At 46.2% G+C, this 27,705-nt stretch overlaps 1 protein-coding gene across 1 annotated transcript; it reads right to left on the reverse strand.

Moving 5' to 3' along the window:
- Positions 1-869: 869 nt before the first annotated feature.
- Positions 870-27,705, reverse strand: MSLN (mesothelin). Its single transcript, XM_039493384.1, has 29 exons — positions 27,660-27,705; positions 27,218-27,301; positions 22,737-22,777; positions 21,840-21,861; positions 21,708-21,735; positions 20,698-20,782; positions 18,684-18,845; positions 17,976-18,175; positions 16,952-17,043; positions 15,842-15,972; positions 14,437-14,558; positions 13,729-13,900; positions 12,517-12,732; positions 12,237-12,407; positions 10,910-11,056; positions 10,704-10,753; positions 10,127-10,247; positions 9,748-9,833; positions 8,942-9,071; positions 7,546-7,736; positions 6,739-6,829; positions 5,978-6,089; positions 5,086-5,270; positions 4,584-4,730; positions 4,203-4,336; positions 3,683-3,816; positions 2,893-2,987; positions 2,178-2,364; positions 870-1,508 (listed from the first exon to the last, which is right to left on the reverse strand). The coding sequence occupies exons 2-29, from the start codon at positions 27,285-27,287 to the stop codon at positions 1,414-1,416; spliced, it is 3,417 nt and encodes a 1,138-aa protein (XP_039349318.1). The 5' UTR covers positions 27,288-27,301; positions 27,660-27,705; the 3' UTR covers positions 870-1,413.

The following is a 27,705-nucleotide window of genomic DNA, read 5'->3' on the forward strand; positions in this document are numbered from 1 at the left end:
ATCCTCTTGACAGCATCCTGCCTGGCCACCAACTACCCATCCTGATCCTCTGAGCATGAGCAGCAGAGTAGGAGGCCAGGGGCTGTCTGACTTTCTTACCATCTCTGTGCCCCCAACCAAGCCAAGGGAAACTAGTCAGTGACACCAGATCTCAATGGCTCCCAGGTACTCTATATTCCACACCTGCTGCCCATAAGGAAGAGGAAAACATGGCTAACGTCTGTCACATCTCTCTCGGGTTATAGAACATGCAGCGTGCAGTGAGGCCTGGTTATAGCCACAGGTCTGTATTTACAAGGACCATCAGGGTGTGCACACAACAACCCGATCTTACATTTGCCCTCTCGTCCTATTCCAGCCCCAGGGTTTGTCGCAATCACTCATTGAGCCGTGGCCTTAGTTAGACTCTGAGGTTGGTAGGATGGGCTCTGCGTCTCCTTTCCCCTTCCAGCAGGCACTGGCATGCTCCGGGCATGGCAAAATAATAAGATTGTCTTGCTAAATAAAGGTGTGTGTGATTTAACGCAAAAGGCTCAGGGCATGATAATTAATCAGTCAGTGCACGTCTCAGGCTCATGTCAAGCAGAGGTTCCTGAGTGCATTCTTCCCCTCCTGGGAAAGCCGGTCCGACACGCTTAGGTGACTCATTGAGGCTGGTAGGGACAATACCACCTTTTCAGTGCTCACTGAGGTGCAAAATAGCTGAGTGTTGAGAAGAGGATTAAACTCTCCCCAGCCGGAAAGAGACCAGGGCTGAAAAACTTCAGCTTTCGCCAGCAAGGCGAGAGAGAAGAGTAACCGACACGTTCGGGATTCCTGACTGTTTATTTAGGCCAATACTCACAGTACAATGTAGACTCTGATCTGTGCATTGCAGAACGGAGCATGGCTCTATTAATCCTGCCGTCTTGCTTCGGCAATTTTCAACCCAGTTCCTTTATATTTTTTTAAAAACCACCCAATGATTTCCATGCCCAGTCCACAGAGCCTTGCAGCGGGCAAACAGCAAGCTTTCAATAAATTCTTAAGCATGCACGATATCCCGATACCAGCCCATCCTCGAACCCCTTGGCCTACTGGGCTAATACCATGTATGTAGTAAGATTACAATTATTTATTATTTGCTTTGTGTGGTAGGACCTATGCCCCCCAGTCATGGACCAGGATTCCGTGGCGCTAGGTGCTGTACAAATGCAGAGCAAGCAGAGGGTCCCTGCCCGGAAGAGCTCACAATCTTGTTTTCAAACTGAATGAATAAAAAAAGGAAAGCAGCTAAGATGGCTCCTGCTCCCACACATGCTGCCTGCTGATACAGGGTTTTCCCGGCAGTTGTATGTTTCTGGGTCTTCCTGTGACACACCGTAGAGAAACCAAGATTTAGTTCCCTTTTCCTGTTTGCTGGGATGAAGCTTTTCATGACAGGAATGAAGTCAGGAGAACACTTAGGAGCAACGCAGGCAGTAGGTGGAACATGCTGACGCTGGTCCTCAGAGAGGCTGATGTTGGGTCTAGAGAAACGAGACAAAATGTAACTGCCAAGGAACTGAACACTCAGCCACCATCATTTCCTGTCCTCTCTGGTAACATCCAGGGAAGATCTGCAACCCCCTGACTAGGACTTTGGGACAACTGAAATATCCCTCCCAAATTATCCATCCCAGGTTTCACCGAACATCCAACACATGCTAGAATGGGACATTTTTGAAGTGTTTAGCTGGTTCTATTGAGTTCTCCAGACACAACGGATGTTTTCAATAAAGCTGTTGGATTATTTATCTTAATACACGGCCTTACTGCATAGATTCAAAGTCCTGGTAAATTATGGCACAGCATCATGCAGTCACATGCGCTTTACTGACATGCAACTGTAACCCACATGCCTCCTGGGTGTGGTGCTCTGTCCCTTCTACTGGCCCGAGACCACTTACAGAGAGATTAATGCATCTGCTGTACAGCCTTAGCTAAGGGCCATATGGCTTTTAGCTCATGCAGTAGAGGCTCATGCATTTAGCTCCAGAGACCCCAGGTTCAATCCTGCCTGACGACGACTGGGGTCTGTCGGTGTTACACAACTGTGAGACTTCTGAACCAGAAATGATCACGATTGTTCCCCACTTTATCAGAAAAAGGGGCATCTAAGCACAGTTGATGGAAACCAAAAGCCGTGTATTTCATACTTTCGAACTTGGGTGGAATACTGATATATCCATCTGGTATTCCCCCAGTGAGCCCAATGCCCAGTTTATCCAGCTCAGACTGTCTCTGCAGTCGGATCCAGTCCTTTACAGGTGAATTGTACTGTTGTTTTTTCAGATCTTCAAGATTTAGTCCCAGCAAGCCCTTGATATCGTCAGCTGTTAGATTCTAGGGGAAAAGCAAATTAGAACAGTTGAGGGCAAGATTTTCAAAAGGGGCTTCTGTATTGTAAATAAAATGTAATATTAACAATAAAATTTCTGGCCCAGCCCAAAGCTAGAAGGCTTCGGAAGTACCCTTTTGGGGGCAGGCATTAACTTTAAAATAAGTGTTTGTAGAGTGCTTAGCACAATGGGGTCTCTACCGCTGCTGCTGCTACTAGAGAGCCTGATCTTGGGAGATTCCTAAAATCTGGATAAACATCCAAAATGAAGCTCCAAACCAAATCTGCCTCCATTTGGAGGCAGCATCCCCTAGGCTCAACTCAGATCTCACTTACGCTGGTGTCACTCTACTGATGGAGTGACTCACCCTGGCCTGACTCCAATCTCACAATGGTTTTACACTGGAGTCACTCTTCTGAGTGCAGTGGAGTGACTCCTGATTGACACTAGTGAAAGCGGGATCAAAATCAGCCAGCCAATGCGTCTCAGATGTGAGTCAGGGAGCAACTTTTCACAGTACAGTCAGACTCACCAGCACAGAGTCTTTTTTCAAGCTCATGAAAGTTCCGATATCCATGTTCACGTTATCTTTGCTGAGAGCTCTTAGGTCCTCTCCAGGAGCACCGGCTGGGGTGGGAAAGAAACAAAATCAAGCAAACCCAGAAAGCACGGCTGACATTCTGAGACAAACCCACAGGGATTCTCTGGCAATCCCTTGGAAATCAACGGGGTCGTTCCAAGGATGATTTGGCCCCAGATGTTCAGTGATTGTGCAGCGTGTGAATAACTGTGAGGCCATGAAGGGCCGACAGTTCGTAGTCTGCATAGACCTTATTAGCCAGGTTGTGCTGATCATGTGGCCCAGACTTGGTATTTACACCTTCACGGTGTAGGCAGCCTTCGTGCGCTGGGGCCCGCAGCACAACTCTCCCTTAAAGATGTAGACTAACCCATTGGGTCAACGCCTAGTGCTAGTCCTGCTTCCAGTTGCCCCATCAGACGGAATACAGACCAATCCCAGCCACATGGAGCCCAGCAGAGATGTAAGTTTGGGTCCATCAGGGTTTGATGTACAAATTTGGGGGGGATTTCAAATCAGGCAGGTTTGCAAACCCCCCCCCCCAATCTCTTGTGAAAGTTTTGCACAGCTGTAAAATAGAAAAGGGCCTGAAACCAAAGCCTCTGATCCAGCCCTCCCGAAGATCCCCAGATCCAAACACTCTCAAACTCTGCAGAAGTTCTGATCTGGACTCAACCGGAAGGCTCAGCCCATCTCAACTGTCAGTACTGCTTTATGTTGGTCATGGAGTTCTTCTGCTTACTTAGATATGGCTTGATGAGGTTGTAATAAGCCGGGAACTGGCTGCGTTGGTCAGAGAAAGCTTGTTTAGCTTTGGGGTACAGGATGTCTTTTGTAGACTGAGGGCAGGCTGAAGGGTCCAGCGACTTGGCCATTCTGCAGAAAAGTGAAGATTTGGGGAGATAAAAGCTTGCATCACTTCTCCCTTTGGAAATCTTGCACCATCATGAACAATGATCTGAGTTTCTTTTTGCTGTACCTGAGAACCCTATGCCACAATACCCACTGCAGTAAGTCAAGGGTTGTATAGACACAAATAAGCTAATAGTCAGAGAGAAGTTAAGACAAGTGACATGCCCAAAGGTCATACATCAGCTAAGTGGCAGAGTTGGGAGTGCAGTTCCTGACATCTAGGCTTGGGCACTAACCACCATTGTGGTTAACACTGCTTCCTGGATTAGGTTGTGTTAGATGAAGAGAAAAGGAACCTGCATTGGCTGGCTGGGAAAATAGAAACAAAAACGATCAGATCCTTCACTCACTTGAGGTTGCTGGGCTCTATCATTTTCAACTGGGGCTCCTTCAGAAGGCATATATATCTTGTACCGATTGCATTCAGAGCAGTGACGTTCAGTGGGTTTCCCAAGTCAGTGTATTTTGTGATAAACAGAGCAGCCTACAAATGTTTTTAAAAAGAAGTTGAATCACCTGGAAGCATTCCTCCCGCCCGCCCCTGCCCCCCAGAGCGAAGCAAATGCACACGACGCACAAAACCAAAACCAAAATAAAAAAGGTTGGTCCAGTGATCCAGGATGGGCCACCCAACTTTGAATAAAATAAGCAGCTCCCACGAAAATAAGGATCTCCTAAACCATGGAGCAAACCCAAAGAAACAGGTAAGCACTGAGCTGCCAGCTAATTACCTGCTCATTAGGAGGCTCATTGCTTAGCAGGAAGGCAAGTGTATGTGCTGAGGTTATATTCCATTTTTTAATGTCATCGGTGGTGACAAAGGAAGAGATGGCCCCAAGGTTGGGAATTATCTTCTCAGGGTATCCATTGGGATACAGCTGTGGACAAACAGATATTATAATCATGGTAACTCGCTAGATTTTTCTGATGGTGTAAGAGGGCTGTAGGGCAATGGAGAAGCAGGACCAACAGGTTGACAGATGAATAGATGTGTTCTCTTTCCCTGCACATTCCCCAGCACCCCACCCATGGCCACACATGCTCTCTGCATCACCCACACCCACACTCGCCATCTGGTCATGCTCAGACACAAGCTTGCTCCGTCCCCTTGATCACACCAGCCGTCTTGGGAAGAAGAGAGCTGGACACGTTCTCTGGATCTCTTCCCTGACAGCTAGAGCTTATAAACAAATGCATGAGTAGATGCTTTGATGGCCTTCTGCTGTGCATTACCTCATCCAGCTTCTTCTTCAGCACAGCCAATTGCTGATCAGTGAAGGGGTATTGCGCCATTTGGTCCAGGTGGTCCACCAGGGTGACACCCTGCAAACAGGCCTGTAATTCCTCAGGGGTATACTTAATAGGCATGAGCTCATCCTTTACCACCTCCTCTGTTATCGTCTTACCCTCCGGGCACCCTGTGGAAGCAAGTATCAGACATCTCCAGCGTTACAGGGCTTTTGCTTTAAGCACTGAATAATCACAGCCTCATAATCCTGCATTATCGGCTACCCCAAAACCCAAGACGGGATAAGACAATTAGAGCTAAACAGTGCCTCTAGGGGGCGCTGCGGAGCACCAATCCAGCAGCCGTTGCACAAACCCTCCAGGAATGTAGAAGGAGACTGCCCTTGAATGAGTGAAGGGCGGGGGTGGATGAAGGATCTTCCCTTCCCCGTTCCTTCTGAGGAGTCTAGCACCAGCCATGGGACCTGACACAAGTAGCCCTTCCAAGTGGTGGGCATATGCCCAGCTCTGCCATGGGGTACAAACGCTGTGGATGAAAAGGCCTCTTTTGGCCCTCTCAATCTCCTGGTGCACCTACCCGAAGCCAGGCACAACTGAGTGAGCCCTTTACCTTCTTCAGTTTTACACGCCAAGGTCTAACTCGGGGTATTATTAATAGCCAGGAGCCCCCCAGCCCACTAGGCCCTTCCATGGAACTGGGTCATCAGGTGGCTGTGGGTTTTCCCAGCGTTTTCCCAGGTGCAAGGAGAAGCTCTGTTTAGATGTTCCCAGGAGGCCCCACAAGACCAAGCCTGAGTCCTGTCACTAGGGCCAAGGATAACTAAACGCAAACGAGCGTCAGGCTGAAATCGATGCGCCCAGGTAGCATCCCACGTACCGGCAGCGCGTTTCCACCTGGAAGGCAGGAGGTTTTTAACAATGGAGGCCAGCTGCTCTCTCGGCAATGGTGAATCATGCATAAAGCTTTTCAGCCAAGGGGTTAAAACGTTCTGCAAAGAAAATAAATCAACAGGGGTGTGAGGTTTGCAGCTCCTGTGTGTTTTTCTGTGGCCACTTACATAGCCAGGAACCTTGTTACTCAGCTAAGTGTTTACAAGTACTATAGAGACTAGAAATCACCACCGCCTGCTCCAGAGCTAATGACCATTCTTTGGAGACTTTCAAAGGCTCAAGCAGGTCTGGTGTGTTCTGTTCACTATAGGGCAGTGGTGCACACACACACACACACACACACACACACACACACAAGCCACTCACCAAAGCATCGCTACCCCCTGTACTTCCTGTTCTATTTAAATAACGTTGCATGAACTTTCCGAGTCACCACCTACAGCATTACTTTAAAGTGTTCAATCTACAGTGTGATAATCATCTAGATCTCTATTCTTGCCAATTTCACTGGAAAGCTGGTGCCTGTTGCGGCAGTAACATCACTCGCGACACACACAGACTGGTGCTATAAAGCCAAGCCTGGCCACTAATTAGCCACATTAATAAAGCTATTTGCAACCGGGGCTTGCTTTTGCACTGGTAACATCAATGGGACTTTTGCCATCGATTTCACTGGGAGCAAAATCAGGCCTTGAGCACACACCCTGGACACTTCAGGAAGCAGCAAGTTGCCTGTTTGTAACATACCTGAGGGATCTTTTGCAAGATATTACGATCAAATAGATGGAACAGTCCACTGAGCTCATTCAGGGTAGAAGCTGACCACTCTGAAGGGGGCCTGAAAACACAAAATCATGCCTGATCAGCTTCCAGAAGAGGGAGAACTCCTTTGGGATCCTTTTCATACTAGGAGCTGCAGAGCTTATGCCCTTGTAACATTTTGATTGAAAAAAAAAATGGAAATGTTTGCATCATATAATCCTCTCCCCACTTTTCTCCAACAGGGCATGGCTAATCGTCATCACTGGGGATATGAACTCCAGGATCGGCGAGCCAGTTTTAATAATTAAATTAATACAAAGGATGAATAGCAAAGAACTCTGAATGTTTATAGTTGATCATTCCATGCAAGGATCACAAAGCACTTTCTGCAGGCAGAGAAATTACTGCTACCTTCTCATTAGATGGGGGAAGGCACAGAGAGATTCAGTGACTTCCCATACAGCAGGCAGGGTCGTAGCCAGGACTAGAACTGCAGGTCTCCCTAGCTCAAGAGCTGCTGCATCCAGCCTAGATCCAGACTGCCACCTGAATCTGAGTCAAAACCTCCGAGGTTCCGAAAAGTTTGGTTAACATTTCTCCCCACCCCAAGTTTGTCCTGCATCTGCCTTTCCAGGTGTTGGGCAGGTTCAGAAGGGCTGTTCAGAGCAATGGCTGCTCAAACTATATTTCTAATCCGACTAGAACCAGGTGGGAAAGCTTGTTCCCAGAAGCTTCATCTGACCTGATCGGCTCGCTAAACCCCAAAGGAAGCGAATCCAATGGCAATCCTACCCGAACGGAGTGCTTCCGCTGCTGAGGACATTTCTGATAGCCTCTTCTTGACTGGGCATGAAGGATTCACATTCATTTAACTGCGGCAGCAAACTCCCACTGGAACTTCTGATGTATTCTTCACCGAGGTCACAAACCAAGTGGCCCAGAATCTCTGCGTTTTCTTCGCTCACCGTGGTGCCAGGAATTTTCTAGGTTCATAAAATAGATGTGGTCAGTAAAAAGGGAAGAATGCTAGCTCTGGAGAATTCACAGGGCTGCTGACATTCTTATTCCTTAGAGGGGCGTCCTAGACACAGAGTTTGGGTCTGGATTGTGGCTTGAATTTCATCCCCAGGCCTTTGATACAGAGGCCAGGCGTGTGATGTGTGCATTTGGGTCTGTGCTTCCCCAGAGTTCATGGATAGATGTGGCTTGGGCCTCTCTAGCCTTTCTGCAGAGTTTCTTGCTGTGCAGGCTAAGGATCTAATATGGGAAATCAACCCTCATGCCTCCAGGCACTCAGGAAGGAATTTCCCCTCCCCTGTTCAGCACTGCACACTGAGCTAAGTGCATCTGGGGGTGGGGCAGTTTTGTTGGTGTAACAAGCCTGCCTTCTTGTGGAAGCACCTTTCCTGATCCTTTCCTTGTTCTCCCCTCCTGCTGGTGACCTACTCCCTCACCCCTTCCTCTGGTACTGGACTACCAGGACCAATGGCAGGAGAGGATACTGGACCAGGTGGACAAATGGGCTGATCCAGAATGCTTCCTACAGCCCTTTTTTTCAGGTGACATTTCTTCTACATTCTCAAAGCATCTGAGATTCACATGTTAAAAAGACATGGGCCAGAGCACTTCCTTTCTGTAGCATTATCCCAAATTCATGGCCACTTAAAGCAGAATTCCACAGGTGTCTCTTTGCTATAGTCTGGCCGCTCAGAACTGCATCCCTCGGGGTACAGAGTTCAGATCCCTCTGCTCCAAAACCACAGAGCTAAAGGACATTGTCTATATAGCTCTGAGCAGTATTATGCCACACAGGTAAACAGTTCTGAGTCCGCCCGCCCAGGCAGTGGTGACACTTTCACACTAGTCTCATTACAGTTACATTCTGAATTCCATACGGCTCTTGGGTTCCGTACAGGAGAAATGTACATTGTCCTCTGCGGCCACACAGCCCTGGTGGCTGGAGCAATTTGTGTGAGCCGACAGCCTTGGAGACTATGACCCGGGGAAAACGCCATGGAGCCTACAATACAGCGTTCGGGTTTTGTTGATTTGCAACATTCATTTCCGTCAAAGGTTAAGAATGAAAACTCAGCCCTTTTTCCTGTTTGCAGATACACAATCATTGTTCTCAGCCCAGCATTCAGTTCCGGGGACCCTGGCTTGTTCGTCCAGGTTACTGAATGCATACCAAACAAGCTAAGGCTTCTGCTAGCAGCTGTTTCCGCTGTGGGGAATCTCTCTGCAGCAGGTCAATGTTTGCTTCCCCAATGTTACTGAAGTACTGTTGACAGCTTCCGGTCCCTGCATAATCTGAAGGGCTGGAAAGGCAAACACTCCATGAGCATCTTATTAAACAACACATTTGTTAAGTTCAAATTCACTTAAGCTGAAACACTCCCCCTGTCCCATCATCCATATTCTACAGAGTATTTCATATCCCAAACACTTTGCAATTGTTCTCCCCAGAGACCTGAATGTGTCTCTTTTCAATTATTTTTCTCCTTGGGAAATGTGCTTTGAAACCCAAGCTAGTGTTGTTCACGTCTGATGCTCTGGATACAGAAGCCCAGCAGGATATTGGCAGCGTAGAGAAATTCGGCTGCACAGTCTGGCTTTTCGGGTTCATTAGATGTTGCATGTGAAAATATTCACAAAGCCAGGAAGGAATAAAAATCCAGTGTGTGCTCTAAAAGGGACACTATCAAGACAAAAATACATTTTGCAAAGCAATCTGTGCCTTGATTACTAACACCCCTCCCAAATTATTACAACTAAAAAGTTTAAAATCTAATTCAGTTTTTATCTTTTCTGCAGTTTGTTTTCTTATTGCATTTCATTCTACTTGGCTGATGCTGCCCAGATACGATGGGGATGTGTGCATTATAAATGGATATAGACTGATGCATCGCTAGGTATTTTATGGAATTCAGTGATTCTCTTCCTTCCTTCCTTGGCTGGAATAAGGCAGCAAGATGAAAGCCTTTGTGAAGTTACCTTAAAAACAGCAGCATGTCTTTAGGATAGTTGTCTAAATCCTTGGGAATGCCGTTGAGCGTCACCCTCTTAGCCAAACAACTCAGCTGAAAGTAAACCAGAGTTCAGATGAAAGAAGGAAAAACAACAAATATCTTTTCTGGGGTAAAAAAAAACAACTAGAGAGCATGGTGCTAGGTTTGAAGAGGTTTAGGTTCTTGCAAAACCTTGTTAGCCAGGTTTTGACCTTGCCAAAGTAATGGCAGCGATTCAGATTAACACGTGGTTCAGAGCTAGGACACATCCCGCCTAAAGCTGGAGGGTTCTTGGTAAACGGGCTCAGCCTTGGAACATCTTCATGACAACAGCAACGTGGGACTCTGTGCACGTGGGGACTGACCTGGTCTTCACCTAGCTTGACATTCTTCTGCTTCATGGCTTTGGCAAGCTGCTGAAATCTCTCTGTTTCCATCTCATTGGCTGCTGCGCAGGTGAAGCCTTGGAGGACAGAAGGGGAAAGTCTGAAAATCCAAAGGAAGCAAATTAGGTGCAGTGAGGGAGTCCTTGAGAAGAGAAGAGAGTTTGTACTGATCTTCTAGAATTAACATGCCCCTCCCAGCTCTCCTTCAAGCCCTAAAATGCCCCATACTCGGGGTCATCAAGAATAAGTGCAGGGGTGGGGGAACAGGTCTAGCCAAAGGCTCCATGCGGCTCCATATCTATTGCAGTCCAGGAGGCCGTGGTCAGGCCTTCGAGAGGCAGTGGGCCTGGGCCAGGAACTTCATTTTAGGAAACAAGACTAGGTGACGGACAAATGTTGCAAACCACCTGTAAGTGGCCCGCTGTGGCGAAACCCATTCTGTTGGGTTTTCCAGGCCTTTCCTTTCTCTTACTGTGGATGAACTTGAGGAGCACCTGCGAATCGGGACAATGGCTCAGCACACATGGAAAAGCAAAGGCATTAAAATAAATGCTACCTGCTGAAGTCGGACGCTGTCTTTATTACATCGTTGAAAAACATGGCGGCCTGTAGAACCAAGCCAAAGAGAATGTTAGCGTGTTACTCAACGCGTTCACATCATCTCGTTACATTCAGCTTCATTCTTAGACAGCTCCTGGGGGCAGAGCTGAACTACCACACAGGCCCACAGCTGCAGCTGACGGCAATGGCGAGACGGCTTACTTGTTCTCGGCTCCACAGTTTCTGGTTGAGCTCCTGAACGCTGGGCGTTTCGTTACCAAAAGCCAGCAGTGATTTCGGGATGTAGCTAGCCAGACTGTCTGGGACATATTTAACCAGATTGACGGGGCTCCCTGCAGCTGAAGCAATCTGAAAAATATAACCACCCCCACGCGGAGGTTAAAAACAGCAATCACTGGGAAGGGAATTACAGGTTGGAGGCAGGTAGTTTTCCCTCTGATCATCTGGGTATTGGCCAGAGAATTAATGCCAAGGAATGTTTTCTGCTTGGCGTATCTATCTGACTGTGCAAGCTGCTATGAGTCGATGCAATGGTACAGGTGAATCTGAAAGTTCTCCCAAAGAACAGTGGCCTAGGGCGATGTGTATCTATCGGTGAGGCCCAGGGCAGACAGAGCAAAGAAGAGTTTCTTGCAATGCCTGGCTTTGTGCCTTAACGCTGTTCGGCAGGCTAGAAATCGGAGTCAACATAGATAATCTCTCAGCCTGCCAGAAGGCACAGTTCATGAGTGATATTGTGGCCAAAGACATGACAATTTCCTAACTCTTCACACACAGCATTGGCGAATTAGAACAGCACAAACTAGAATGTTGCTGTAAGTCAGTCTTTCGGGAGTCCAGCAGCTGGCTTTGAATGCCAGTCGAAAGTCATAGCCTCTCCTGACGGGCACTTAACAGTGTGGAATTAACAGCGGTCTCTTTCATCTTTGTCTGGAATAATTCTCACGTGAACTTGAGGTGTAAAATTGTGGCCAGCCGAAAGGGTCAGCAGATGGGCTGATTCCCTGCAATTACAACAACAGTGGCACATATACCAATCTCCATTAGTCAGCGTATGGAGAAGGAGCTGAGCAGAGCTCATAGCAAACTGGAATATCACTCCGCCCTGGGGAGGGTCTCTGAATGGCCCTCACAACTATTCACATGCTAGAAGCCTAAACCTTCCATCCATCTCAGACTCTTTCCCTGGGAGTGGAATTCTCCACGAACCAGCTTAGTTCAGTTTTTACTCCCTTCCGATAGAGCAGTGGCCTAGGCCTAAAACGAGACCCATCCCAGAGCGATATCAGGTTTTATTATGAGCTATCGTGGCAGGAAGCCAGGACCATCCCAACCACACACATTGCAAAGCCCTGCCCCTGCTGTAAGTGCATAAATAAGCCAGGCAGAAAATTGTCTCTGCAGGTTTGCATGTCTGGTCACGCTTCTGTGTATTCACAACACAGGGTGTTCTCAAGCAGGAAATGTCACTACTCTCCTCAGGCTCTTCCTACACATGACACCACCTTGAAAAGAAAAGTGACCTCACCTTTTCCACAAGTGCCGTTTTCAGAGCAGAGGGCACGGTCACTATCTGCTTCACAAACCCAGGGATCTTAACAGCTTCCAAGATCACTTTTGGAGGCAGACTTTGAAGTCTGCTGCTGCTTAAGCCGGCCACCAAACTCCCTAGTGCTGCCAGGTTTTGTGCATCCAAGATCTGCAGCATAATCATAAAGACAAGGGCAAACAATTGGCCATCAATGGGTTAGAGCTACAAGACAGATAGACCAGATGCAGTATGCACACATGGCTTGCGCTCTTTGTACCTGATAGCCAGAGTTGAATAATTTGTTAACGATAGTGCTGGACTGTTCAGCATTCCAGCCATAAACTTCACTCAGGGAAGGAAGAGATGCTTTGAGGTCTCTGTCGCTGATGCCAGTCTCAATCTGCGACACGGACAGCCCGACTGCAGCCTGACCCAAGGCATTCAGGGTTTCAGGAGGGAATTGTTCAAATTTGTTCACCAGCAAGGTTGCAACCTGCAAAGAGCCCACAGTGACAGAGGAGCAATTCAGAATATCCGAGATAGTGAACCCAGCTCCCGGGGGAGGGTCATTTCAGTTCCCTTGTCTTTGGAAGTCTTAATCACTGGAATTTTACAGAGAAGACGTCAGTGACGGCGCCAGTGGCATGTCCATGGACTTTCCCAGGAAGATTAGTCAAACACTAATGTTAAAGAGGCAGTGTGTTCTAAAGCAGTCGTTCTCAACCAGGGGGACTCGTACCCCTGGGCTACGCAGAGGTCTTCCAGGCCATCAACGCCTCTAGATATTGGCCTAGTTTTACAACAGGCTGCATAAAAAGCACTGGTGAATTCAGTACAAACTAAAATGTCATCCGATGACTTGCTTATACGGCTCTATAGACCGTACACTGAAATGTAAGGACAATATTTATTTTCCAGTCGATTTATTTTATAATGATATGGTAAAAATGAGAAAGTCAGAGATCGTTCCGTAAGAGTGGCAGTGACATTTCTGTATATTTATGGCTGATTTTGGAAGCAAGTAGTTTTTAAGTGAGGTGAAACTTGGGGTACGCAAGACAAATCAGACTCCTGAAAGGGGTCCAGAGTCGGGAAAGGTTGAGAACCACTGGTCTAAAGGAATGAGCGTGCGACTAGACAGGAAGGTCTAATCCCTGTTCTCTGTCTATCTAGGTCCCCAGTCTGTGGGGAACACTGCATTTTGCTCAGTCACTGATCGGACAAGTCATTTAACGTCTCTGTGGCTCCGTTTCTTCACTGGTAGGATGGGGATAATAGCACTTCCCCATCTCGGGTGGGGGGTGGGGGGGTAATGTTTGCAAAATGTTACCTGTGGTGCTAAGTATTATTAACATGGCGCAGGGTTGAGCTTTCCCCTTACAAAGAGCAAAGCAGGGGCATGGAGACGTGGGTGTAGCCATTGGGAGCTTTGTTCTTTCACAAGCTCTGGAGAATGGCTCAGACCTCAGCAGGGCTGTGAGCTCTCTACCTGCCGCTCCTCGGTGGTCAGAGAAGGTGCAGGCCTCTCCTCGCTGGTGCCTCTGCGTGTCGGACCTGGGACACAGGTTTTAGTGATCCTCCGAGCCAGATTTAAAGCGTCCTGTCTGTCAAGGTCGCTCACGGCAGAGGGGCTGAGGTAGCAAACCAATCTGTCCGGGAGGCTGGTAGTGGGGAAAAGTTAGACGTGTTAAAGGAGGGTCTGTTCCAGCCACCAATGAAAGGCAAATATGTTTCTTGTGAGATTCTGCAGGGGGTTCTATATGCCAATGTAGATTTCCCACAATCTCTATTGGCTTTTCTGCTCTTCCAATCTCCACAGAGTGCTGGGGCACAACGTGGATTTCCCAGAATAACCCTGCGTGCTACCAGTTTTGAGTTGGCAGAGGGCACTGCATGTCAAAGCAGATTTCCCCTGATTCGCTGAGGGCTCTGTCTAACCCACAAAGAGGTCAATTTTACAGTGTTGGTCTGAGGATCAGAATTACGCTTTAAATATCATTTAGACATAACAAGGAGTCCGGTGGCACTTTAAAGTCTAACAGATTTATTTGGGCATAAGCTTTCCTGGGTAAAAAACCCACTTTTTCAGATGCATCAGAAGTAGCCACTCAAAATCAGCAGACAGCAAAGATATAGCTATATCAAGGCACCAAGGTACGCCACAGTTGAGCTGTAGAAGCAAGTGGTGGTATTTTACCTTGCTAGTTGGAAGCCAGGTGCAGAGGTAAGGAATGAGGTGTAATACACAGCCGTCTCCCTGGGTAAACTGAGGTTACTGATCAGTTGTAAGTTGACTGGATCTCGGGCAAATTTCTGAAGCTGAGAGGGTTGACATGCAAAAGCAGAAACAGTTTGAATGGGCATTTTAATCATATTCCTTATGGCCCTATGTGGTAGTCAGGCAAGATTGGAAGAGTCTGAATGAGGAGATTCCAACAGGTCACTAGTCAGAGCTAAACTAATAGAAGAAATGATTTGGTGTGAAAAATTGTAATCAGAAAATCTGAGCATGCACTTGACATGACCATCATCAGCTGTAGAAATGTGACCTGCAATATCTTGGCTTCTGGACACAATGAGTTGGGAATAAATAATGGTAATGGAGGGAAGGTTATAAATATTGGGCTCTGCTTTTGTATGGCCTACACTTCACATGTTAAAAAATCATGAGTTGGGCCTTAAAAATCAGGAGAGTGGCTTAAAAATGGTGATATTTAAAATCAACAAATAAATGTGGGGTTTGTTTAATTTGGCCTCCGTTTTCTGAGCCCCTAGGGTACAGTTGGGTTGCATTTTAAAGCCCATTTTGAAAACTATGAAGTCTAAACACGTACTTTAAGCAAAAGCTGAGTTTCTCATGTAATAACATGATTCCAGGAGCTAAGACTTGAAGAAAAGCACCAAATATCATGCGACTGGTGCTGAGAGTTAGCCACACTGTGCTTGTCAGGGGAGCTGACTTCATGGGAGCAGGGAATACTCAGCACCTTTGAAAATCAGGCCCTTAATTTTTTTTAATCTGTTTTGCTTTTCTTATGCTCAGAGTGTGATGTGATTAGCGCCAGTTTCTCTGCAGGTGATAATGTTCATAGAATCACATATTTCAACGCCAGAAGGGACAGTTATGATCATCTGATCCAACCACCTGCATAACACACGCCAGAGAACCTCACTGAATAATGTCTGCATCAAGCCTTTGTCTGAGCTATAACATCTCGTTTAGAAAGCCGTCCGGCCTTGGAGTAAAGCCTGTTGTCGCTGCTGACTCCAATCTGGCTTCTAGGACTTACCATCCAGGAAGCCAATTTCAATGCAAGTACAGAAACTTGCCTCTGTTATAATGAGGGATGAGGAAAATAATTTGGATGTAAAAAAGACCCAAACTGACCCTTTGCTGTAAACAGCAAATCAAGTAAAACCTTTTAGAGGTTACGAAAAAAATCTTTTCAAATGTTCGCATCTTCCTGGCTTTGGGCAGGAGAGGAAGAGGAATGAGCAGGTTACCCTGAGGCTGGCTGCTCTCATCTCGCCTCAGACTAGTTTTCACAGCTAATATTTTGCACGTTGCACATTCTCCTCCACCATTCGGAGCATGTACTTACAGTTGGCTCATCAGCAAAGAGCTGTAGGTCTCCCACTAATGCATGCTCCATAAAGGAACCCAAATAATTTGCAAACCAAGCAGTGGAGCTCAGGCTTGGGAGAGCTGCATTGTAGCAATTCTGCTTCGGTCCTGCAAAACATGGATAACCCCCTTGTAAAACTAAGGCTCCAAACTGCAATCTGAAATCGGCTGAGCCGACTAGCCTCTGAATGCAGAGCAGAGGTGAACAGAAAACTTCCCCAAGTGTTTGTGCTCATAAATAATCTAGAGGTCTTTACATGTCGAGGTGTTAATTTGTGCTGGTTTTGTACAGCCCTGAGTAAAACTGCACGAGCTGCCGTTTCACACAAATAATTAAACGCACACCAGATACTTCAGCTCCTCATTCCACCCCGCCCCCCCCCGCCTTAAAATTGCTAAAGAGAAAAGTTTGGTTTGTCTCAAATAATTTTCTAGCCACCCATCATCACAGTATCTGTGTTCCTCATATCCCAAAGTGATAGCTCACCACCAGAGATTTTCCCCACTCATACTCTAAGGTACGTGCAAAAAACCCTGCATTTGTGCATTCAGGAAGTAACTGCACATGGAACAGAGAGGTTGTGTGTGCATATCCGGCTAGCTCTTTATGGGCCTTTGGAACATTTGACCACAGCTATTTCACTGTCATCTCCGAATGCTCCACAGGCTCTTTGCATGCAGATGAAAGTTTGTGTGCACGCCACTGCCTTCTGCTAGACGAAATATGCGGCACAAGTAGACATTTTAATTGGTTCACTTCTCTTAGCTGAGTTAGCAGAACTGGATTTTTAACTTTCTGGACCAAATTCTGTACTGACCTTTGGCACAGAAGGCCATGAGTTTGGCTGGCCAGAATATAAATCATTGTGTCCATTGTATTTGAAAGCCTTGCGTTATTAAACCCTATAGGCAAGGAATCTATACCTGATCAATTACCAGGTTACCAGTCCCACATCCATTAAAGAGAATATTAGTGCACTGTAAATCTGTGAAGCCTCAGCCATCAGAAAGATTGTGTCTAATCTTGTTATATCTGTGAGTGTTTTAAAGCCCAATCTTCTTTCTAATGTAGAGATAAGTCACTTACCATCCCCTGTGAGATAATATTTGAGCCCTTTGTAAATATTCCTCTGGTCTTCCACTGTGAGGTTAGAATAGATGCCATTCAGGGCAGCAACTCTAGAGGCAAAAACAGATGTTTCAAACTCAATCGAACCCAGATTCTTCTCAGAAGCAGGTTACCTGCAGACTATTCTTAGAGTCATGCTACTCACCGCCCCCTGTGTATGCTCTATGAGAGCTTGTGAACTAAAGCCTAATGGTCCATTTTCAAAGTCATAGGCAGGGACTGGCTTGCACGACCACTCCCATTAACACCTGTGGAGATCATGTTGCTAACTCCACTGGCACCCTTTTGAAAATGTACCGGTGACTGCTGCAGGACACACGCACTGAGTGTGCGTCTATAAAATCACCTCATTTGTCGATTTCATTACACGGAGGAGCTTCATTTCTAAGTATAAATAGGCTCATGCCTGTATCTAGAAAGCCACATCTCAGACAGTAAAGTATCTCCCCCGAAACTAATGATAGCATGTTGCTAACATGGCTGTGTAATAACAGTGTGAGTTGAGACCTATTGAAAAAACTTTACTTACTGTGGCTCTTAACAGAGGCCTGAATTTCAGATATGACTCAATCCTAATCCCAGCAGCTACCTGCTCACCCCATCTCTGTCTCACACCAAATAAAAATCCGACCAGTAAATAATATTCCTTCCCTATAAGAATTACTTTTCTTTTCAAGTCATCTAAATCATCTACACCACCCAGAGAACTGGGTACATCAAAGTCTGTGTGCCATTCCGTAACGGGAGAGACTTCTGATTGTTTCAGGGTATTGGCCATTCTGGGATGTGCTTAGGGCAAAGGCAACTATGTCTGTGAGCCATCTCTTCAGCTGGAAACTTCAAAGGAACTAGTTTAATCCTTGAATGAAACTTCAATTTCACACCAGCTGAGGAGCTGGCTATTATTTTGCAGGATGGATTGAGGGCAGGCTGCCTGTTCCAGCAATATTGCAGCATCTCGAGGTCTGTGCTAAGCACTCACATCTTGTGAAGTGTTTCACATGATGTATTTTTGGCATGAAGACAAGTGAAGACTTTTGGGTTGACCATAAATGGCTGAAGTCTCTTGAGCCATTGGGACAAAATAGGGGGGCTAGTCGCATCAGGCATTTGCAGCATTCTCTCCCAGATGCCATTGAAGAAAATCACATTCCACTCCTGCGAAAGAGGCTCGCGAGAGACCTGAAGGGAAGGAACATGGAGAAAACGCACAGTCACATGGATGTTGACTTCCAAAGACACATAAATGTAAATCCACATGGTGTTCTACACTAATGAATAGAATCAATCTTAACACTTCAAGAGAGGGACCATGTCTTCCTGTGCGTTTGGACAGCTTCTACTACAGTGGGCCCTGATCCTGGCTGTGACTGCTGGACATTACTGCACTGCAAAGAATAACAACAGCTAGTGCAACATTTTATATCGTCTAGTAATTTTGGTTATTTAGCTTAGAACTATTTCTCCCACAATTTCTTTTTTCCGGTGGTAAGAGCCTCTCAAATATTCTGGCGGCCAGGTTGATTGAGATGTGCCATTCTGTATATTTAACTCCAAGTGAGAATACAATGACCTAAATAAAGTAGCTGAACTGCCATATCGACTGTGAAATCCAATTGGTGTCTGATTTACCTGCCTTCCACTGGAGTTAACATTTCAGAGGAATTAGCTATCGGTTATATGGACCTACCCGGTTATTGAACTGCTCCAGGGCAGCTACAAGTACATTGGTGTGAAATTTGGAAAAGAACAAAATGGAATACATGGAATCCATAGCACTGATGGGTTTGGAGCTGAGGCAAGAATATAAGGAGTTGAGGAAATCATCCTTGAAAACCTGCAGCCAAGCACTCTGGAAAAGAAAAGGGAATTATACACAGTGTAAAGATTAAAAACAATGGTCAGAGACTATTTGGTACATAGACTCCCATATAGGAGCTCAGATTCCCGTAGACCCATTTACACTTGCCTACCAATGAGCGAGTATAAGGGAGTGTGAAGTGGTGTATCTCTTATGATGAGGGCAGGGCCGGATTTCCAATTAGGCACAGTAGGGATGTGCCTAGGGGCACCAAAAAGTTAAAAGTGGGTTGAAAGTTTCATTTTTTACGGAAAACACGAATGTCAGCTATAGATGGGGGGAGGGGACGCACTGAAGATGCCGTGCCTAGGGCCATGGAAGGTGGAAATCTGGCCCTGGGTGAGGAGTCAAAAGAAGGTTTCAAGTTATACCAGCTTAGACTCCTTCTAGACGTAGCCAAATCTGTGAATTTGATCCTATGTCTTAGCCCACATAGATCAACCTAAACATCCCTCAAAATCAGGGTAGAGCTGACAGTGGGTCAAAACATTTAATTCAAAACATTTTTTTTCAACAAAAAACATCCTTTATTGTCCAAATGGGAAATTTCCAGGGGAAATGTCCCCATTCCAGTGAAACTGTTCAAGTTTTAATCAAAAAACCCAAACGCCAAAAACCTTTGAAGAAAAATTTCAACAAAAATGTTTTTGTTAAAATTTTTCATGTAAACAAAAAACTGCACTAGATCTGGTTGGGTAAAGTTGCTAGTGAGATGGAAACTTTGCCAAGAACCATGAATGAATACAGACGTGAGCATAAGTTTTCTAGGATCTCAACTCTCTTTTTGCTCTGCTCAAAGGCTATCCTGTCCTGGTGGGCGAGAGTTGCCATCTCTGGAGATTTGGCAGATGGTACAAACACATTTATTCCCACACTGTGATGACATTTCTTGGGCTCTGATTAATTCCTGAAACTTCACTGTCCCACCTTCCTATAAATTGGGATTAAAAAGATGGTATTGCCCCATCCAGGAGGAGTGAGAAAAATTGTTCTTCTTAACCTCTGAGAATAGGACAAGCAGCAATGGGCTTAAATTGCAGCAAGGGAGGTTTAGGTTGGACATTAGAAAAAACTTCCTAACTGTCAGAGTGGTTCAGCACTGGAATAAATTGCCCAGGGAGGTTGTGGAATCTCCATTATTGGATTTTTAAGAGCAGGTTAGACAAACACCTGTCAGGGATGGTCTAGATAATAATTAGTCCTGCCATGAGTGCAGGGGACTGGACTAGATGACCTCTCGAGGTCCCTTCCAGTCCTATGATTCTATGATTCCATGAAAATCAGGATGATCCCAAAGGAATTGGTATGGAAGGTAATGCAATGGTAGAGTCCATTAATTCCCTTCAAACACAGACTCGAAATGCCAGCTGGGATCTAGCTAACTTAAGGAGGGTGCCTATGGAGCACCCTTCGCATTCCAGACCAAGACTTTGGAAGTAACAGAGTCTCAGACTCCAACCTAAGTTTTACACAAGATCTACTGATAATGCGGTAGGACATTTGGGGATTGTTAATCAGTTCTGTGCAGCCCTTCAGCAGAGCTGGGCACATTTGATAAAGCTGCTGGCTATTAACTTTAGCACAGTGCTTTAGTCATTAGTTTATTGGTTAAGACGCTCCTGGGAAACAGAAGCTCACACACGACAGGAAAGTTTTACCATTTTTCATGTCTCAGAATCTTTGGACCAGGTATTGGGAATCTGAACACGCACCATGCATTGGCCACTCCAGATGTAACCAGCTGTGCTGAGAGAGGGGATGGGATTTCTTTGACGTTAACTGGCTTTATTAATTTCAATGAAAAATATGCACTGGTCCATGGAAAGAAAAGAAGCAGCTTTACCTGCGCACATGCATATTGGCCAAAAGTGATACTGCAGGGGGAGCTTTCACCACTGGCTATGTTCTGGAGTGTCTCCTTGCTGACACTGAAGGGAAAAAGCAATTGTCTCAATTTTTGTGTTAACCTCACCTGGCACAGCGACAATTGAATGGCAGAACTGGAGGAACAGTAACATAGATCACACATAGGTCCACAAATATCTTTGCAAATAAAAGCCCCAAGTTCAGCTCCCCATGATCCATGGGGTCATATTATTCAGGAGTAGTTGGATGGCCACTGGGTATTAGTGAAAATGTTTGCAAATTCCAATTCTGAGCATAACATTTCATTCATTCAGGTATTCACCACTGAAGTTAGCTATTTGTTATTCTTCTCTTTAAAAAGCTTCAGTCAGCCAATCAGGGAGCAGAAACAACACAGTGTGACCTTGGTGACCAATCAGACAACACAAATAACAAATACTGGATACCAAATGGTGAAAGTGAATGACCTATTGCACCAAATTATTTGCCATGGCTACTCAGTGGATACTTACAAATAACTGATAAATTTGCAGAAACCAAATTCAATCCAGGCTAAGGTCTGGCCTGTTCAAGTCTTGGACATAGTCTCTAATAATTATTTACACTGGGCCAAGTTCAGATCTCCACAAGGTCTGAATTCAGTGAGTGTTTTCAGCAGTAGCTATTCCGCTGCAGAGCATGCCTTCCTGGCACTCCGAGGAGACATTCTGCACAGGCTAGTCCTGAATATGCATAATCCCTCAAACTACTTCCATCTGGCTGCTCTGTAAACCTCCCCTCTCTGCCCCTCATGCCACTGCCACCCAAATATCTGCTCGTTGGGAAATGCCCTATGTAGTATCATGCTCTGGGAGTCTCCAGGAAGAAAGGTCCTGCCTACGTGTGGCTATTATTGTTATCCTGCCATCCCAAGCAACATCCCTTGGCAAACGTGCATCTTCCCAAATGGACCCTGTGGTTGCAATTATTTGCTGATGGCTCACGTACCTTTTCACTGGGGCACATACGGCAGCTTCTGCTCAAAAAAGAAAGAGACACAGCTGGAGATAATGGAGCCAAGGTATAAAAACAACTTATCTGAAATATTTGTAATGGGCAATTATATGGAGAGAAACTTACCATTGACGGGGCTGCTGGTGCACTGAGCAGAGAGAAAGAGAGCGGGAGAACGTGAGCTCAGGGACTGGTTACAATAACGTCAACTTAACACAGCCATGGGAGCAAACCACAAACCATTTGGATTTGGATCCTGTATTCAAACACACTCAAGAGTCCAGATCCAGGGTTTTCATTTGACCCATTCAAATTAGGGAGCCATTGGCAAAATTCAGATTAATATTGGGTTCAGACAGCAACCCCCCACCCCAAACACAAAGTTTAGGGGTTCCAACACCTCTCTCATTTAATTCTTTGTCCTATTCTAAACAGGACGGACTGTTTACAATGGGGCAGCAGCAGCAGCAGCTGGTAAAGGGTCAGAGTTGTGTAGCAATGCAGTTAAACACCGCGGGCTCTGCCATGTTTGCTTATTTCATCGCAGAGCTGTGGGATGCAAGTCTGCAAAACTCACCCTGTTTCAGATTTCACGACAAACACAGGACCCAGATCAGACTAGTACGGAGGGGTTTGCTGGGGATCTTTGCGTGAGCCTGGGTTCATCTTTCGAGCAGACCTGGGCCCCTTGATGATTCTGCAGTAGAACTCAACTTGGGCCCGTGACGGGAGGAAGTGGCGCTATTGGGTGCTTGTGAGCAAAAGGTTAACCCCAGCTTAGCTACCATCTCACCTTGCACAGGTGCTCAAGGGGGGGGGGAATCCATTGGCTGCTTAGGAGACAGGGAGGAGGGGGGAGATTGGGCTCCACACCCACACTCACAGGACAGAATTCGGCCCTGGTTTTCTAACTCCCATTAATTTATTGGTATCAGGATTGGAAGCACGCTGGACTCCAATTCTCACACGCTTTGCAAGTGAAGAAAGGGGCAATTTATATAGAGTATGTAAAGTTCTGCTTACTGGATACATCGCAACAGAACCTGCGGCTGGCACCGTCCAACCTGAAAGACAATAAGCCACGACTCCATTTAAGAATCCAGGTCAGAGACCTTCACAACAAGACGTGCCGCTTCCCCCACTACTCCCTGCAAATATGGGTCAACAGACCAGTTCAGAACATCAGTCTTGCCTCACTCTCTTCTTTCTTTCGTTTCCTTATTCTCCTTCTTAATACAATATTTTATAGAATCATTTCTATCTTAGCGGCCCTTTTCCTTGTATCCGTTCTGACCACGTGATGTGTGTGTCTACATGTTCACACGCATGTACTATTCCTCTATCTGCTGACAAAAGCCGGTGTGGATTTAGGGGTGGGAGAAAGGCAGCAGATCGGCGGTGGTGGAAACTGATGTTCCTCCATCCACTCGCTAGGCAAAGCATAGAGAGCAGCAGGAGAAATTTCCTCACATGGCTTCCTGCCGATAAACCTCAGCCTGGACTTGGACGCCTCTGCCAGCAAAGATGCCAATTAGTTCCAGGAGCAGTGATGTCTTGAAGGATGTAGTGAGTGGGCAGCTGTGTGTTGTCTGCCCGACAAGGGATAACCTTGCAAGCATCAGTAACAAAAATGCGGGTGAGGAATCGGCGAAGAAAAGGGAGAGGAATCAGACCCTCATAAAGAGATGGGGAGGAAGCTGGGAGCAGGGCAAGGAGTTCTCAGAGCAGGGACCTTGACAAATACTAGCAGCCAAAGGGTCAGACTGGAGGTCCCAGGGATTCAAGCTAGATGCACTGCAGAGCTTTATGGAAAGTTCCAGCGTCGTCCCCGGGATAGACATTGCTGCAGATTTGCAGACAGCTTCCTGGGGACTTGTTTTAAAGAGAACAACCTCGCCAGGCTGGCACATGGGGGGGCTAAGCAAGCTCACACATGTTTCCAGACTGCATTTCCCATGACCTGGCTCTGTGACATGAGTTATAGACACCGCAGTATTCGCTCTGTTCACCTGTTGGGGGCATCTAGGTCCTTTTAATGTCTGACCTCCCACTCCCGCATTTCTGCAGCCTGGCTCCTCAGATCCCCAATCTTCCCTAATAACCCAGCAGTGTCCCACAACCCCCTCGCCAGACTGCACAGATGTGGGAACCCAAATGAGGGCCCAGGAGACCAGTAATAACCCAGGGAGCCTTAAAGTTCGTAGTATAATTATTACCTACATGGCGGTGTTTGTAGGACGGCCCTGTTAGGGTCAGGGACACATCACATCCAAATGCGCAGGAGAAGACATGACCCGCCCTGAAGGGCTTCAACTCCGATGTCAGGCAAGTTGGAGCAAGCGAATGTCATGAACAATACAAAGGAGCGGAGGAGGACGGGCTGGCGATGGTGAGAAGCTCATGCGGTTACATGGCTGGGTATATGCACAAACTCGACCAGGCTGAATCATTTCAGGGAGGTGTTTCTGTGGGTTTGTTTTTCTAACCTAGCCATTGATACTGGGCAGGTGCTCAGCATCCTGGGATTCATTCCACCAGGACTGTTATCCGTTGCCTCGATGTCCTGACCTCAGTAGCAGAATGAGGAGAGGAAAACGGGGCTTGCCTGGGGCGCAAAGGCATTGAATGTACAACATGGGGTGTTTCAGGAAAGGGCCGGGAAACAGGCCTGCCCATTGCAATCTGCTGGAAAGGACAGGATGGATGCGAACACTGGGTAGTCCCTCTCTACAGTCCACCTCCCAGCCAAAGAGCAGGTTTCTGCAGAGGGCTTGAACTGTTTGATCATCAAGGGTGGTTCACAGGGAGAAGTACGGATCAGCCTCCCGCTTTTTTGGCAACTCTCTGTTAACCTGTTTACATTGTCTTTAGCTAGCTATTCAAAGGATCTCTGCAGTTCTCCGCTCCCTGTCCCTCCACTCCCTGGAGCACTTTATTATGAAACCTTAACCTCGGTCAGGCGAGTTTGTTCAGGCCAGGCAGAAGCCAGTGCTGAGAGGCTGCCAAGACACTAGGCAGGAAGATCCATTTTAACATTCTTCCAGCAGCCAGACAGAATCGCTTCTATGGGCCTGATCCAAAGCCCATTGAAGTCAACAGGAGCCTGGCCAGGGAATTCAAGGGGGTTTGGACCAGACCCTATAGGACCTGTCCTGCTAGAGATGATGCAGGCTCTAGCCAGCCCTGCATTCTGCCTCCTGCTATACAAGAGCAGCTCAGTAGCCTGGCTAGGCTAGTATTTGCCTCCTGCCATGTCTGAACTGACAAATGTGCCATCTCGTCCATTATCTGGTCTCCAGTGCTGAATTAAACTTCCCTTTTCTCTACACAGCCCAGCTATGGCATAATTTGAAAGCACTGATGAATGAAGCCCCACAACACCCCTTTGGGGGAACGGTGGTCAAATAAGGTTAAGTGTCTTGCCCAAAGTCACATGGGAAAACTGGGGAAGAATTGGGATTTGAAGCCCGGATCTCCTGTGCTGAAACCACAAGGCCATCTTCCTCTCTCTGAGGAAGGCCAGTAAAAACCTTCTAATGCACCTGCTTATCACACAGTACCTATGTCTTGGGAAATAATTTGTTCACCACCTGAGGTGGTGATCTGCCTTCTTACACCCTGAGGCATGAAGGAGAGGAATTGTTCAGGATGGCCAGAGGGCATAAATCTAGCAGTAACAAGATGAAACCAAGCAAAGGGAAATTTAAGCTAATTGGTGAGAAACAATTTCCTGTTGATAGTTTCCTGTTTGCCTCTTACTTGAGGCTTTCAAAACTAGACTAGGGAGGGCCTTATAGATTGTTCCCCAGGGTACAATCTTCACTGGACAAAGTACGATGGGTTGGACAGGGTGAAATGGAGAGGTGGTACTAGATAACCAAGTACATCTGTTCTTCCTCTGATCTGGTCCAGTGTTCACTGAAGTTAATGAAGAGAGTACCTAATTTCTGTAATCGCCCTGGTGATAATTACCCTGGCTTGCAGATGCTGTTCTTATTCATGTCATTAACTGCCACACCCTTGTGATGATTAAATGAACGGAAGGTTGTGCTGGTTGGGAAGGGCTATCATTGCGGTATCATGTCCCAGAGCCAAAGGGTGGAACTTACCGCTAGCTCTCAATTTCCTAATTCACAGTAGGGTTACTGCTAGAGAAAGCCTTGAAAGAGTCTTTTTAAATAATAAGCAAGCATCTCATTGCCTCAATAGCCCCTGAAGTCCTATCGCCTGCTCACAAGCAGTTGGAAATAGAGATGGGGGCATAATTATTACAACTTTCTTCCCGCTGCCTTTGGGCTCAGATATGCCAAGGTGCACAGCTGAGCACTTTGGCCCGACCTAGGAAACCTCTTAAGCACATGCTTAACTTTAAGCATTTGAGACGTCTCACTGATGTCAATGAGTGGTGTTACTCAATTACTTTATCCTGCTCTTCTAGGCCGATGCTCTTATTCATCATGGACTGTGAGCACAAAAGTGTCCCAGACTGTAATGAACACCTCCGCTTCCCAAGAAACCCAAACATAGGCAATAATCGATTTGCCTCCCACAGCAGGGCTGGGACGCAGAATTCAGTTGCTCTCTGTGTCTACCACATTGACGACACCTCTCTAGTACTAAGGTACCCAAGGACTGTATGAATATTCTTATTGCTGTTGCCTCTGCAATGCCTTATCATTTGTAGTGATATGAATCTTAATATTTTAGAGATAGGCAGGAACATCACAGTCGAACCTCACCAAACTTTTAGGAAGTTTGGGTTCCAATCGGATTCCAGATTCAAATATCCCAATTGATACCATCTCTGGTGTTGATGGAATTATAGAAAAATGAAATCATAGAATCATAGAGGTGTAGGATCTCAAGAAGTTATCAAGTCCAGTCCCCTGCACTGAGGCAAGACCAAGTAAACCTAGACCACCCTTGACAGGTGTTTATCCAACTTGTTCCTAAAACCCTTCAATTATGCTTGTGATTTCACAAATGTGACCATAACTTCAGGTGAGACATTAAGGAAAAGGTGCAGATGAATTTTTAAAGAAGCGAAGAGGGCAAACATCCTTTAGTAGCAAAAAAAAAAAAAAAGAGAGCAGAGGAATAAAAAAAGTATCAGATTTTGGCAGAATCATTCCTGCAGTGAATGCTTTCCAGGAGGTTCCTCGCTACCATAATGAGTGCCGGAGATAGAGAGAGAGATCAGCTAGAGAGAGGCATATATCAGTGGCTCTTTAAAAATAAGATACACAGGAACTATGACCATGTCCTTGCTATGTGTTCACTAAAGCACCTGACACATTTTGGGTGACTGTTACGATAATAAATAGCAGTAACTAAAGGCTGGCGATTTAGGGGGTTATTATGGCAACAATCAAATTAATTTCGAAGTGATGTTTTATTATAGCATTTCCGCCCTGGAGAATTATTTCTGTAGAGATTTGCTTCAATAATAGCCATTTGGGAGAATAATATATGGCGTGGCTGCGCATCCTAATAATAGTACTTACCAATCAAAAGAAGCAAACCCAGCCCTCTGTGTAAAGATGTCATAGCTGCGAAGGTTCCCTTCGAATCCATCTGCACTCTCGAGTCTACGCACAACAGCAAAGTAGTTAACTGCAATATCAAAATATGCCAAACTTATCCTCAGGAGATTAGGAAATAAACAAGACTCCCATTTAAATGACGTGCCTTTTAAAAGATACTGACACCAGCTGACCCTCAGGAAACTGTGAAATTAATTATCAGAAACTGGCCTTAAATCATTAAGGAACTCACTGCCTGTTGTGCTAACCGGACAAAAGTGCTAGACTATGGGCAGAGATCAGAGCATTAGCTATACTTAGGCTGTCATGGGTTTCCTATAGCAAACAGCCTACCCCTCATTAAAGAAAATAACAGGTTACATGGAAAACAAAGGCAGCACGTCCTACCCAGTGCAGTACATACCTCTGAGTTCTCAATCAACTCTCCTCATTGTGTGTGAGGTTGGAAA

This window comes from Mauremys reevesii, linkage group 10, assembly GCF_016161935.1.
Source record: "Mauremys reevesii isolate NIE-2019 linkage group 10, ASM1616193v1, whole genome shotgun sequence".
NCBI classification, from domain to species: Eukaryota; Metazoa; Chordata; order Testudines; family Geoemydidae; genus Mauremys; species Mauremys reevesii.

Coding starts and splice junctions, on each gene's coding strand:
- MSLN (XM_039493384.1), bottom strand. CDS start 27,287: ATGGATTCGAAGGGAACCTTCGCAGCTATGACATCTTTACACAGAGGG. Junction 18,176..18,683: donor TGGAGCAGTTCAATAACCGG/GTAGGTCCATAT, acceptor CCTTCCCTTCAG/GTCTCTCGCGAGCCTCTTTC. Junction 7,737..8,941: donor CAGAAGCCTTAGCTTGTTTG/GTATGCATTCAG, acceptor TTATGAACCTAG/AAAATTCCTGGCACCACGGT.